Source organism: Uloborus diversus, chromosome 7 (assembly GCF_026930045.1).
Source record: "Uloborus diversus isolate 005 chromosome 7, Udiv.v.3.1, whole genome shotgun sequence".
Taxonomy (NCBI): Eukaryota; Metazoa; Arthropoda; class Arachnida; order Araneae; family Uloboridae; genus Uloborus; species Uloborus diversus.
Window position 1 is genome coordinate 31,680,292 of NC_072737.1, and position 15,459 is coordinate 31,695,750.

Genomic DNA, 15,459 nt, shown 5'->3' on the forward strand with positions numbered 1-15,459 from the left:
TTACGATTACACGGGTACGACTGAGATTTAATGACACATTCCAAAAATATCATCAACGGTGCAGATTGTTCACATTGCTTGCGCTCTATAATTAAATGTATGACTACTTGCTCGATCCTTGTAACTTTTCATAATCGAAAACAGTTTTGACTACGTTACTAGTTAAAAACAAGGGAAGAAGTTCAATCAGAACGAGAGCTTCCTGTATGTCTTGACGTGATAATAATTGAACAGCTTAGTGGAAGACCTTAAGGGATGTTAATGAAAAAGAAGATATATCTGAATATTTGTTTATTTAAAGATGTAACTTTCTCTTCTTCTCAGCTTGTTGTTCAAATAAAAAAAGCCTAGACCACATAAATCTGTAATTCAAGTTTAGTTGGAGAAAACTTCTTATTGCAGAGCGAAATTAACAGCTGGAAATTCGGAACAATGATAGACTCGAATCGCTAGAACATCGAAGTAAAAAATTATGATTGAAATAAACAAAGAAAAAATCAGCAAAGCTAAGAAATTGATTTGCTCATATTAGTATAGTTGTCAACGTTACACGTTCTTCCACTAAGCTGTTCAACTATAAATAAGAATTCATTGTAATTTAGTTTGCCATTATTTCTGCAGATTTAATTTTCTTTGAAACATTAGCGATAATTGTTTTGACTAAATCCCAAGTAACAGATTAATAAAACGATAAGTGGTATTCAATATTATTTATGATTTCGGCTAAGATTTGTTCCAACCGAAGATGGAAAGCGTCATTTTCTTCTACTGTTTGCCGAAACTTTTTGCCTTAAATTGCACACCTTTCGCGACTGCTTAGAGACAGAGAAAAAAAAACTATGTGTTCTAGAATTTTACTTCACGTTTCAAGTAAACTTGTTTAAAGAAACCAATCCGAATTCCCCAACTAAGTTTGAGAAAGGGAAAGGAGGGGCGGACGAAAAAAAAAGGGAATAAAGAAGGAAAAAACTTTTAACAAACATGAAAATTTATCGCATCCAATCCTTCCACCCTCTCTTCATTTCATCTGCTAGGTGCCTGATTTAAGCTGCTATCCACACAATCCCAAGTTGAAACTCAGCCACCTAGCTTTTCAATACTTTCTGCGGATAAATTCCGCAGTTCAATGGTTTCCATAGAAATTCCCCCAACTAAACAAAGTTACCAAGCCATGGTGACAAAGGGGAGAAACTTTCAACTTGGGAAATTTTCTTTGATTTCGGGTCCCGTTTTTCTTTTCTCGGCTTTGTGAATTTTTGTGGAGATTCTTTTTTTCTTCCTCAACGCAATGTATGTACGTGTGTACGTGCGGTTGTATGTGTGTCTTACGCTTTGTCTTTTTTTTTAGTTTCATTATATCACAGGTTTGCTCCATCAGTCTGATGTGGAACTTGAAATAAGCTGGCTGGAGTAGAAATAGGAGGAGAACAAAACTGCTTAGTTGAAGAACGACTTGGGTACATTTATACCACTAACTTCGTTAGGCGACCTACATTTCTTTTTTAACTTTCAAATTCCTTAGATTGAGGTTTTTTATCTTTTTTCCCTCCTCTTCTACTTGTGAATCGAAATTTGGAATACAAATTGGAAGCTTCTTAGAATAAAAAAGGGAGGTGATATTTATCAGCCTGATATTCAATTGCGTGAAATACTTTTGTCTGTTTCAAGTTGAAGGAAAATCTTTTCAATGTTATACTCGGGGTTTTACTTATTTATTTTTAATGCATGTGAGTACTTAGAAGTTATTTACGGTTTTTGATTAAATAATTGTATTTTGCATAAAAGTGGTATTTATGTATAAAAACTAATATTATCAAACATGAGTATCGTTTACAACATAAATTGTTTTTTCTTTGATTTCTCGCAAATTGCAATCTAAATAACCGAATCAGTGAAAAAAAAATTATTATTTCATATTTTGTATGCCATAGTTAGAATGATAGAAAATACTCCAATAGTCATCATGCAAAAAATATTGATTTGATTTAAAGAAAAAAACCCGATCAAATTGAATGTTAAACAAAATATCATTAAAGGATCAACATTAATTTGTGTCATAAAATAAATTATAAATGTATTTTGCTGAACGGGAACGTTGAGAATAAAGATTATCGCTTAAAAAAATGCTAAAATTCATTTATTAGAAAAATTCAGAAGTACTTCTCAAAATACAAAAAACATCATAGCTTTCCTTTTTGCAAGTGTTAGAGAATCCTCTCGCAAGTTCAAGTTAACATCAGATTTCAACGCTGTCAATATTCATTGAAATTTAATGTCGTCTTCATTTTGGAGCCACTGCAAAAATTCTCCAATGATTTAGCAAATTGCGATTAGTTAATGAATGATTGAGTATTTCGAAAGATTAACTAACACTATGAGTAACTTCAAAACTGGATCAAATCAACGCTACAAAGAGTACACTGATGGCATTAATGTGATTCGATTGTGCTTTCTAAGACTTTCTTTCTTCGAGATTAGAGTTCTAAGAAAACATCCAAAATATACGTACTATTTCGCTTGAGTTTTTAAAACTCATTTTCGTATTAGAGTTTTTTTTTTAAATTCATGATACAACTAGATCAAAAATATTGCTCATATAACTATTAAATGTAAAATGATCAAATAAGCTTTGTGCTAAAGTAATATTAAAGTAAAAAACCAACGTAAATGAAGCAGTGCGACTTTCTTCTTTGTGTGTTTTTGCACGGAAGAAGATTCTCCATTGCAGCCTTCAAATAGCTGTATGTTGTATTATTTTTTGAGAATTTGTGCTCTTTTTAACTTCTTTTTACAAAAAAGAAAGTATTGTATTCGCGAAAAAAATTTCACTCAAAAATCGACCTTAATTTCAATTTTACTCACCCTCGAATGAATATTGAGGTTTTTTTTTTTTTTTTTCGACTCGACCACACGTTTTTAAGTGCCTAAGAACGTATAGAACCGCGAAATATCCATAATGACGATTCCCGAGTTAATTACAGCGAATTTACTCGTGACGTCTGCATGTACGTATGTATGTGCGGATGTTTGTTGCATAACTCAAGAACGGTAAAGCCTAGACAGTTGAAATTTGGTACGTAGACTCCTAGTGGGTTCTAGTTGTGCACCTCCCCTTTTGGTGGCATTCGAGTGTTTCTAAAGGGGTCTTTTACCCCTTTTTGGGGGGGGAAATCATTGTTAATTTCAAAGTAAGCTCAAGTGGTGTTATAATTTGGCGGACACTTGGCGATATATCGCCAGTCTTTTGATCGCCAAGTTTTGTCGCCAACTTAGCGACAAATTTGGCATTTTTTTTTTCAAATCTGTTTCAATTTGGCCACTGTTGGTGATATTTAGAGATTAAATTATTGAATCACATTAAATTTGCCAGTAATGGGGAAATGATATTAAAGTGGAGTAAAAGGAAGTCATGTGATGCACACATCAGCTCGTTTACGTCGGTTGTTCACTATAATCATGATTAAACATATCGTAAGATATTCTTCTTGATTATACACTTCAGAATGCAGTGAATATTGGTGACAAGGGTGTATAAATGTTCTGACGTCAATGGGTTTCGTCTATTCTGCTATGAATATTAATTAGTATTTTCTTACTCATTACTGCTTTGATAATTAATAATAATGTACAAGTCTGATAAACGATATAAGGTTCGATTGTTAGCGAATTAGTGGAAAGTTAGTGACGCATAAACACTTTTTGAGATTTTTAAAGTTATCCGCTTGTTAAATTCAAATACAACAGCACTTATATTTTTTCTTATTTTTGAATTTGATCAAACGCACAAAGTACAAATATTTTATTGCATTTATTACTTGATACGAAAGAGCCGGCCAGATTGTGACTCCTCCTGCTGTGAACCCAATTTACACAGTTTTAAAAATAGTTCCTAGTAGCAAAATTTCGGATTATGTTTTGATAGGAGTAATTCTTAAAACTAAAAGGGCCTTTGACAAAAACTTAGGAAAGTTGAAGTTATCCTACAATAAATTCTTCAGATATATTTAAAGCGATTAAACTGTAATCTTATTGCGATAAAAAATCAGCATTTAAGCGATTTGAATTTTCAAACAACTTCATAACTTTTAAAATTATTGTGCTTCAGAGTAAGCAACATAAAGAAAAATGCTCATAAAGGAATTATTCTTGAGTGCGAGATGTCTCTAAATTTACACAACATAAAAAAAAAATCTTACGCGCGATAATATATCATATAAGCTTCTTAAATTTTAAGCTTGATTTTAAAACCTAATAAATACATAAAATAATATTAATAAAGAAAAAAAAATCATTTAAAGTTTTTTTTCTTGAAAAAACTAGACACATATTTCTATCTTTCATTTTCTTGGCATAATTTCTTTAGCTTTGTTTAGTGAAATGCATAAAAATTTGAAGATAAAAAAAGATATCTTCCGATGTTTCTCGAAGTTGTATTTATACACACCCTTGGGGCGCTGCAGTGAGAGTTGAGTTGAGAGAACAAGACCGTGCGGCGTGGTATTTTGGCTAACCTTTTTACTGTGTTTGTTTTGTTTCTTCTCAGTGCTCCCTATGGAGATCAAAGTTGACAAAGAATCGAAGTATTTTCTATCCAGAGATTAATACATTTTTATTTCTGGATTTTGTGACACAGCGTTGAAGAAAGAAAAATCCTTTGCATTGCCATTTCTAAAAAATAATATTTTTTTAATAAAAACAAGTAACAAATGAAACGCATAAATATGTAAAATAAAAGTCAAGTTGGATTTCTTATAACTTCATTTGAATAAATGTTCATGCATCAGAGATGAAAATGGAAATTACAAGCCTATTTGTTATTTTTTCATCCATTATTTAATATAATTTTCGTATTTAATTTTATCACATAAGTAAGGGTACGCATAATAAGGGGTTTGGTGATAAGACGCACATTTTTCTCAACCCGCTGCTTATCTAAATAAAAGCTTCTGATTTTAACTAACGAGTAACCCTACTTAAACATCGAACGCTGATTTGAATAAAACTTTGCACATCGATTGAAGCAGTGACCACTAGTTCCCTTACTGTGGCTCAAAGATTTATTTCTACTGGTCTTTGACTTTCTTACTGGAAATGTATTTTAAATTCAACATTTGGAAACAAATGATTTTAAAATGATGCTGTTTAATTGTTGGTTTATGAAAATTTTATTTATATTTTTATTTATTTATTTTTCAAGTTTACTTCAACAGCACCTTGACGTTACCTTAAAAAATAAATTCCTTCCATTTCCTCTATTAACGGCGTTTTAATGAAGAAAAAATATAATTTTTTGTCTATTAAAACGTTGGTAATTCATTCATTTAATTTTCAAACACAAATGTATTTATTTTTTATTGATAAAATTGTTATTTCAACGCTGATTAATTTGTATGAGGAAAGCAGAGCTTGATTTCTGGACAGTAAAATGAAGTGATAGGGTAACACCCCCAGTAATTGGCAGGTCACCAGTGTTTGGCACTTCCATCAAAAATGTCCTAAAATAAGATACATGTCCATTCTTTTAAAAGTAGAAGGCTATATACCAACTGAATGTACATTTACCTTAAATATTATAATTTCAATTCATGCTACTAAATGGTAGTAATACATAGGGAAAAGAAACAATAGTGGCTTGTGTCAAACCAGCCATTTTTGTTGCAAAAACTTCTTCTCTAGCTTAAGGGAAGCATGCACATCAATACATTAAAATCCGACTTAAAATATATTTTACATTTTGGATGTCAAAAGTTTTGTTTAGTTGAAAGATGTTACTTTGAGTGGGTAGAAGTAAATTTTTGTCTCTTTTTGGGTTTTTGAAGAAATGATGGATGCCATTTAGTGGTGCTTCAGTTTCGCTAGTCCCCAGTAATTGGTACATTACCTTATAGTCTCTAATTTGTTGTGCAATGTGTCACTAATTTGATTTTTGATACTTTTGCAGCAACAATATTATATGAGTTCTGCTATAAATTTGAATCATCCAGCATCTACAGTTAAATTTATATAAGAAACAATTAAAAAAAAATATGTTTGGCTATCACAGTCAAATATTGCGATTGTAGAGAACTGTTCCATTTTTTGTGGTCCCTTTGAATCATCGGGTTAATGTTCCTTTTTAATTGAAAATAGCTATAATTCGTAAAATCAAAACTGCATGCCGACTGATGAAACAGCAATAATCTCAATATTTTTCCCCCCTAAAAAACGTTTTTAACGTCAAGATGTGTGGTTTAACGTTAATTTATGTTTAATTACCTACTTAAATTAAAATTAATTATGTTTACTGTTTTGCTGCTGTTTTGATGCTGAAATTTGTATGTAATCTAAAAGTGAAAAATAAAGTGATTTTCCAATTTTATTAACACGTGCCAATCACTGGATCACAAGGTGTCATACACTGGGGTATCAGGTGCCCATTACTGGTGATTTTGGTTACTTTTTATACATGTACTTTTATAAAAGGATCTATTCAAATATTTTTGCTTTTAGTGTACTAAATAAATGCACAAATGTGCATTCTTTGATACAAAAATATTTACAAGTAAATATTTATTTTCTTAGAGATGAAAACAGAGTTAAGTTTAAGGACAAACTCTTAAAGTGCCAATTACTGGGTAGTTACCCTATTCAACTACTATATAATAAATATTATTGGTATTACAGCAAATACTCTTTTATATTCATACCCTCAAATATTCTGATCATTAAATGGTTAAGAACATTTTTGAAATGGTTGTTAAAGGATCTCGATAAGGTAAAATAATATACTTATTAGTAGCTGAAAGATAATATTACTTTTGATGTATTTTCTGGTGCCTTCTAGGGTAAAAGAAACATTTATTTTGTAAGACAGAGGCTCAAACCGTACAAATATGAAGTAAAACACATAATAACTGTAATGATTAAACTAGTGAAAAGAATTAACTTCTTTATTCAAGAACTAATGAAGTTAAAAGTTGTTGACAGCCTGAAACCAGAAGAAATGTTAAAGAGTTCAACTAACTGTTTTTCTGCAGACCGATAGTTTATTGTATCTAAATACGCTTTAATCAAAATTTGCGCATTCTGGACCATGAATAATATCCAGTATTATTTATTGATATATGAGACAGTGCGAAGCAAAGAGATGCAAGTGGATATTTTCAAGTTTTGAATAAAACGCGTTTAAAATTGCTGTCGTAGATAGGCTTTCATTGAAAGGTTTTTCTAAATCGTGCTGATCAGTAGTACCTACCAGGGTTACTAGTACCATCTCTTGCCCCAAGACAGAGGAGAGAATCACCTACCATTTGAGGCAGTGAGAAGCAAATGGATGTAAGTGGACATTTTCCAGTTTTGACTAAAACTCGTTAAAGATAACATCCTAGGTAGGCTTTCATTGAAATTTTTTTTCTAAATCATGCTGTGTAGCAGCAACTACCAGGACTACTAGTGCCATCTCTTACCCCAAGACAGAGGAGAGGTTCCTACCATATGTAGTGGTTATCTCCAAATTTTTAATTTTGCCACTTACATTTCTTTGCTTCTCACTGCCTCATTTGTACTGGCTATATCTATTTTTTTTTTTAACTTTGGCACTTACATCCCTTTGCTTCTCACTGCCTCATATAATCTATTTCAGTTTATGTGTAAAAATTATCAAAATAAACTTCATTCAATTTCAAACATAATTTGACAGCATCACCTACGTTGCCGTTCTGACTTCATACTTTCTTACCATACCTTTTATTACAAATTTGTATTCAGTATCAAATGAAGCATGACTACTAAATAAATAAAAATGCATACAATGTTTCATATTTCTTTTTCATCAGATAAAAAAATGGACAAAGTTTAATAAATGAATAAAAGAGCGAAAAAGAAATCGAGGACAAAATCAAAAACACCACACATGCTCTGATACTTTTATCTGATCCCATGTTATTTGAAGTGTACTAAAACTTCCTTTGCTGGAAACAGGAAGTATCAATGCGATAAAAAAGCATTTTGCATTTGATGAATTGCTAGTTAAACAAGAAAATTGAGATAGCTGCTTCGGTTTATGACTAAACGAATTAGTTAAGTCTAAAAGACTTAGTGAGTTGAATAAATTTTTGCAGTCTAATTAAGTTTTCTCACGTAAAGTTCCCTTCAAATGCGAAGTTAGTTGTGTATTCTAAGGTGTAGATTGAGTTGTTTTACCTGAGTAACATTAATAAGTATAAGGTTAACGTACATCATTGAAACGTTTAACAATTGTTATCTCCACAAAACGATCTGCTGCGGCTTTTTTAATGATACATTTTCCATTTTTTATCGTCCTTTTTTTTTCCTTTGGAATATACTTTCACATATTTTAAATCATCTAAAACACTCAAAATTAGTTCCTAATTTTCAAAACAGATCTATAAACATGTCTTGAGGTTGTTATAGTAAAGAATGGTCATGTTCGGAAAATTCAAAAACTTAGGTTTGAAAATGAAATATTCCGTTACACAAAAATCAAATTTATAATAAAAATTATTGAAACTAACACAATCGCAAATGCTTAAGGTCATTTACAGCTGTAGTGACCCTTTTTTTACAGTGATATTAGCTTGTAGTAGTTACCATAAAATCGTGTCAATATCATAGGTACGTATTTTTTCTCATGAACTGAAAAAAAGTAGTTGAAATAACTTCCTTTCAATCAATTCTTGCCGATATATTTTCATGGCTTTGTTGGAAGGTCATTGTTTTTGCAAAGAACATTTTGAAGTATTTCAAACTAGAGATTAGTTTCCATATTTTGATATAACTTTTAGGAATAATTCCATAGTACACCCTAATTGTTTTTGACCTTTATTTAATCCTCAAGCGAATAGGAAAAGTTATATATACATAGTGTATGGGTGTGTTTGCATACATATATGCACCATGGCCCCTGAATGGAAGAGGAGCTATAGGCACCACAGAAATTGGGACTGGCCACAAAGGGTGTAGGATGAAAAAAGTATTCATAAAATTTATATTTTTATACCTAGTTCTAAACTTGGCAAAAATGGTATGGACCCGTTGCTTAACTCGTTTTGATGTGCAATGTTGTCCCAAAATGATTGGGGGGGGGGGGGCATTATGAATTACATAGAAACAGCTGCTTTATAGAATAATTGTCTTCGTAAAGGAGAAACGGAATTATCTTGTTAAAAGTTCATGACATAGTTATGTTCAGATGCAATGATGACTCCAAAACGGATATTTGTTGGTTACATTTTAAAGTAATGGTATCTTTCTCCAAATTAGTATTCAGTCTCTGTAGATTTGCAAGTACACCAGTACAACACTAAACCTTTCAAATGCTTGTGGTTTTATAGGATATATATATATATATATATATATATATATATATATATATATATATATATATATATATATATATATATATATATATATATATATGTGTGTGTGTGTGTGGATATTCAAAACTTGATATCCGTATTGATCCCTTAAATATCTCTTAAACGATTTCTGAATTTTTGTAATTTGCCACAGAATAAAACCGAAACAAAAAGTCCACTTACCAGCGTGAGGGCCAGGTATCCTCATTGGCAAGTCAAGAGCCCACTGCTCGGCTGTCTTCCTTCGCATGTGTTCCCATTCTCTAAGGGGGTCCACTAACCGGGGGTCGAGGAAAGGTGACCGCTGACCAAATGCGGATGCAAAAGCTCTGAGGTGGTACTGCTGTCCTGGAAATATCACTGCAATCAATATGTTAAGCTTCTTCAATTATTTTTACAACACTTTTTTATGATTCAACAAATACTGAATTTTTGATCAATAATAATTCTACGTCGATGTTTTGGAACTCTCTGCAACAATGGCAGTCTACACATTGTTTATCTATAATTTGAATTTTAAAGTTAAGCACTAGCAAACAAGCAAGTACAATGATGATAGAAATTAAATGTTGCTCCACATTTAAGAGTAAATGCGTGCATTGGTACGACTGTCAACAGCACCTTGAAATTAAACCTAAATTAATACTTTTGCATCGCTTACATCAAAAAGAATAGAACTAGAGAAAATGAATGAGAAAACGATGTGGTTTATAATAAATTAATAATTACAGATACAAAAATGAACGAGTTTTCAAAAGCAACACAAGTCACCAAGTATTTCTATCGTTAAAAACATTTAATACAAATCACATGCGAATTGCTGATTAATGCTGCTCTTTTTGTCAGTGTCCCCATCTGACACAAGAGACCGCCCTATGCTCTTTTTACTAACACGCGAAATCTTCCCAAATCACTAGCACAGCATTCAAATGCTTTCCCCAAATATCAGAATCTAGATCAAATTCTTATTAGTACCAATGAGAACTCATACCATTGTAAAGGGTAGGACACAAGAAACCGCTTTATGCTCTTTCCACGAACGCACACAATCTTTTTAAAGCACAAGAATGCCATTCAAATACTTTCCCCAAATTTTCGAATCTTAATCAAGTTCTTTGTACCAATGAGAACTTGAACCATTATAATTGAATCAGTGTCCATCACACCAACTTGTTACTAATTTTCCACGATTAATCACTATTGCTAGATACGTAAATGTTCCTAACAGAATATACGTTTACACAGCAACACTGTATGCGTTTACGAAGTAAGTATAAACATTTAAGTTTGTTGATGCCCTGTATGCTCATTGCAGACTTATAACTTAGTCATACAAAGTACATTTATGTAATTGAATTAATTCTACATCATTCAACTAGAAGATAGCATTGATGGCTCTTATTGTTCAATAGTAGAACTCAAAGTGATAAATTGAGAAAACAAACATTTGCAAAAAAAAAAAAAACAAGTTTTAAGTACACGAGGAACCGTTCCCTTAAAGCAAGGAAATGTGAGAATAGTATTTGATGAAATAGATTTGGCAAAATTTTTTGTGGTAGAGATTTTTTAAATCGAAAGATTTTTAGCATCATAATATTATTTAAATCTCCACTCTCCAGCATTGAAAACTGTAGAGGAAATTAAACTTAAAGTTCAATTTAAAGTGAGCCGGCAGGTTACTTTGTGGTCTCGAGATGATTTAGCCTCGAAATCAGAAGAGGTTTCGTAAAACTCCAAAACACGAGACGGCAATTGCTAGTGTTCCCTATTGTGCATGATAATACCTTTACATCACTTATTTTAATTTAATGTCCTCGTCACGCGAACTCTTCAGTTGCTATAGTGTTTCTCCTTTTTTGTAGTTGATGATGGGTAGCTTGTGTTACATGATGCCCATCCTTGGAGGTTTTGGAATCACGTTAACCAAACACCAAGTGAAATAATGCCAAGTTTCTCATTAATTTCACAGGCACTCTTTATTTGAATCCGTAATGACGAACAGCAGAGAGTTTAGTCCAGACCAACTTAGGACTAAACCCAGGAAGGCAGCTGTATAATCAGGCATGTTAAAAGCTTTGCAACTAGAATTAGTTTGACGTTCAGTGGCTTGTATTATGTCAATATATATTTCTATTCTCAATAATATTTTTTAATAGCTGTAAACTACCATAATACGACATTTATCAACCCCTCCTCCTGCACCCAAAAAAAAAAAAAGATTATTTTCATTAGCTTAATAACTTCGAGGTTTTAGCTTAATAACTTCGAGGTTTTAATTTAATGCAATGCATTCCCTTTTTGGTTCCCAATGTCAGCAAAAAGACAAATAACGTCAGAAGCGAGGTCTCAGAGCACCACGAAAGAAAAGTGAAAGCAAAGTTTATTGAACGTATATATATATATATATATATATATACACACACACACATACACGCACCTTCAGCAGAAAAATTCCGTATATTGAAACTCGTTAGACTCTTGGGTACTTTGGTGTGCCTCTCCACACAAGTGCAACTGATGTCCTTAGATTTGAGAAAAATCACGTGAAAAAGGAGAGAACTGCCAAAACAGAGAAGGAAGGTAAGGACAAAGAACTTTTTTGTTGTTATTTCATTCTTCATTCCTTCATTTTCAATTTCCAACTTTTTTTCTTCGCCCTCCAACGTTTTGTCGAGCCCCCTCCCCCAAAGCTGAGATGATCCCTTTTTTATAGAAAGCGATGGAAAAAAAGGATGGAAGAAGTTTTGGAAAGCTCGTTTGCGACGCGCTCATAGTTGGGACGAAGAGTTAGGGAGATATTGTTTAACTTCGGGGGCAGCTGTGATACTGTCTCAGGCGTAGTGAGGTTTTAAGTTTCCAGGAAGAAGGTGATCACTGCCAAAATAGAGACGGGAGAGGGTCGGGAAAATACTAAATAAGTGGCAAAAATAAGGAAAAGACAGCTCCGTTTTTGATAGTAAGGCTAAGTTTATAAATTCAAAGTTAATCAGTGCTAATAGGAATTAAAGCTTGCCAATCACCATGCCTTTGAACTAGTTAGTAGAACCAGCTATAGTGTTATAAATGATTTCATTGTTTTCTTTTATCCATTCAGGCAACAAACACGTTAATTCTTGTCAATGACTTCCCGTGCAATTTCTGATGCAGTTATATGCATCGCAACGCTCCTATATTTCCTATAAATTCCATTTCAAAAATAAGTCCATTGTTTTCTAGTTTTCGTTCATTATTTTCACATTTCTTCCACTTTTTTCTTAATTGCTATCGATTGGTTTTCCAGGCATGATTACTCTTGCAGCGTAAAATAAATGAAAAAACCGCAAGCACATTCTTATTGTTTATATTAATTTATGTCATCTTTCGCTAGGAACACAGCTCACAGCACAGTTTGATAAATATAAAAATTGGATGTCTTTCAACTTTTGAAATAATTTTCCTTTGGTATATTTCATGATGGGTATCATCATTTAAGCGAAATATGTAATACTTTTTAAATCAATTTATAACAAATTTCACAAAACACATGTTATATTTATTAATTTTACCTAAAAATTATGATTATGATGCTATAAAATTTATGAGCTATAAAAGCTCAGAATCTTTTTTTAATAATTTTCTTCTTATATATTTGAAAAAAAATGCTTCAAGCATTTGGACACATTTGTCCAGATGCACCTTTCTATGTATCTGGGAATTTTACTAGTTAGCATGCGGAAAATGTTAAGGGGTTACAGTATCTCAAAAATGACCAAACGATTAAAAAAAAAAAAAAAACAAGCTTATTTCGAAACTAAACACCAGTCCAAACACAGGGGAAAAGTTTCATTGCTTTAGTTCAAATATTTAAAAAGTTATGAGTGGTTTTAGGTCATGTTCGCTATGTGTTCTTATGCAAAAAGAAAACTTTCACTTGATTTTTCTCGATGATCGTTTTTTTTTTTTCGTGTTTTCGTGTCATAAGAATCCCTAAGGATTTTTTCCTATTAAAGATCCAGCTTTAAAATAATACTTTTTGCAATTAAGATAATATATTTAACAAAACTGTGCATTGGATAAGCATTTCATAAATTATTCAAATTTTTAGAGCATGTTATACCTTTAAAAATCAATTTTTTTTTTTTTGAAAAAAATTACGATTTTTTACGTAATTGGTCACAGAAAATTTTCTAGTAAACACAAAAGCAAATGAATGCACAGATTTTTAGAGATGATGATTGTGATCGTTTAGCAAAAAGATTTTTTTATATTAGTTTAAAAACAAAAAAGCCTTAAGGATTTTGAAAAATTGAAATTTTCCTAAACGTTTTGAATTTTTAAAAAAAGTAAGCAATATTTAAAAGTTTTTGAAATAAATTATTGGTTAAAAAGTAAGTAAGCATGTTATGGTTTCAGCGAAAAATAGAATTTACAATAGAATTTACTTAAATTGAAAAAAGTTGCTTGAAAGGTACTGTGATGATTAATATCAGTTAAGCATGGTTAGGAAAATTACACTTTAAACGTTTTCCCCTTTTGGTAGAATAGTTAAGTCTATTACTATTATTTTATAGTTAAAATATTGCACAATATTTTATATGATTTCGACAAATATACTTAGATTTATCCTCACTGGGTAATTTTAGGAATACTTGAAGGGAATGGTAATTTTTTTTTTAAATATGTAAATGATACTAAAATTTTAAATTGTTCCACAGCTAATTTAAAGCTCTTAGAAATACACATCACTCTGCCGGACAGATGCTTTTCGAAAGAAAAAAAAACATTAAGGAATTATAAGGACGGATGACTGAGAGACAGTTCCGATTACATTTTTGAGTGAAATATTACATTTGATTTTTTTATGTGTGAAAAGCTGAAAAATTGCTAATTCAATTACAGTCGAGCCGCTTATTGGAATTTCGGATAATAAAATATCCCGCTTAATGTAATAAAATTTCAGTGTACTACACCGTTGATGTGTGTTATTTTTATCCCGGATAATGGAATATCCCGCTTATTAGAATAATTTTTCGTGGCAAATTGCGTATTCCATTAAGCGGGTTCGACTCTAATTATATCGACAATGTTCTTTATTATATTTTAAGTTAGTCATTTGTCTGCATTTGAAAAAAATGTCTGAAGGACAGGGGACTGTAAAAAAAATAAGATACATTTAACTCCAGCACTTATAGTACAGTAAAATTAGGCCAAAAAATGGCCAAACCCAAACATCCAAAAAAAAAAAAAGCGAAACCTGTTGCAAATTACTTCTTACCCTTCCAGCAAGAAGGGGTAAAAAGTCCTAGCACTTTGCGCGTCGGGTTTTGGGGGGAAGGGGGGGACGAAATAATCCTCTATTTAAATAAAAATAATTTCTATTACTTAAAAATAATTCTCAAACCTCGCAGAAACCACTCTATATTAGTAAAATAATAAACTCTTACAGAAAAAAATTCCAATTAACAGGGGTGCACAGGCGGGGGGGGGGATGGGGGGGGTTATGGAGCAGCTTTGCGTCATTGGAATTTTTAAGGCAGTTTTTTCAAGGTCTATTTCTTTCTTGTTTGAGGGTTTTTATTCTGGATGGATACTCCGTCACACTTAAGGGGTGCGCCATCACTTGGGGGGGGGGGTGACCCTGAATTTACATTCTAAAATCAACTATTGCACTGAAGTTCGCGAAAAAAATTTCCCTGATTTAAACTTTTCCGAAGTACAAAATGCCACACAATGATATGGTAATGTCAGAATGATAATTCTAAAAGATCTAAGCGAGCTCAGTAACCAAATTATTTGTCTTTGAAGTTATTAAACTGTTTAGAGCGCTGGAAAACAAAATTCCTGTGCAGCATAAAAAAAGTCCAAACTGACCAAAGTTTCCCTACTTCTTCTTGATTAACTTACTTCAACTTTTCTAAAATCTTTTGCCATCATCGTAAGGGGGGACAAACCAAAATTGCCAACAGTGAGACGGGCAATGCTGCAATTCTGCATCCTCTAAGTCGGTGGGGGTTCTCATTTGCAAACACCGAGCTACCTCTCTTTTACGCAGCTGGTTATGTGAATTATGCTAAATATGCAGACATATACTTGCAACACTATCTCAAACTTTTGAGTATATTAT

General features: G+C 32.1%; 1 protein-coding gene across 1 annotated transcript in view; it reads right to left on the reverse strand.

The window, feature by feature from the left end:
- Window positions 1-15,459, reverse strand: part of LOC129225670 (runt-related transcription factor 3-like) — a 156,574-nt gene that overhangs the window by 10,950 nt on the left and 130,165 nt on the right. The window contains exon 3 of the mRNA XM_054860144.1: window positions 9,540-9,704. Within this exon, the coding sequence (XP_054716119.1) occupies window positions 9,540-9,704 (165 nt within the window). The remainder of the gene's footprint in view (window positions 1-9,539; window positions 9,705-15,459) is intronic.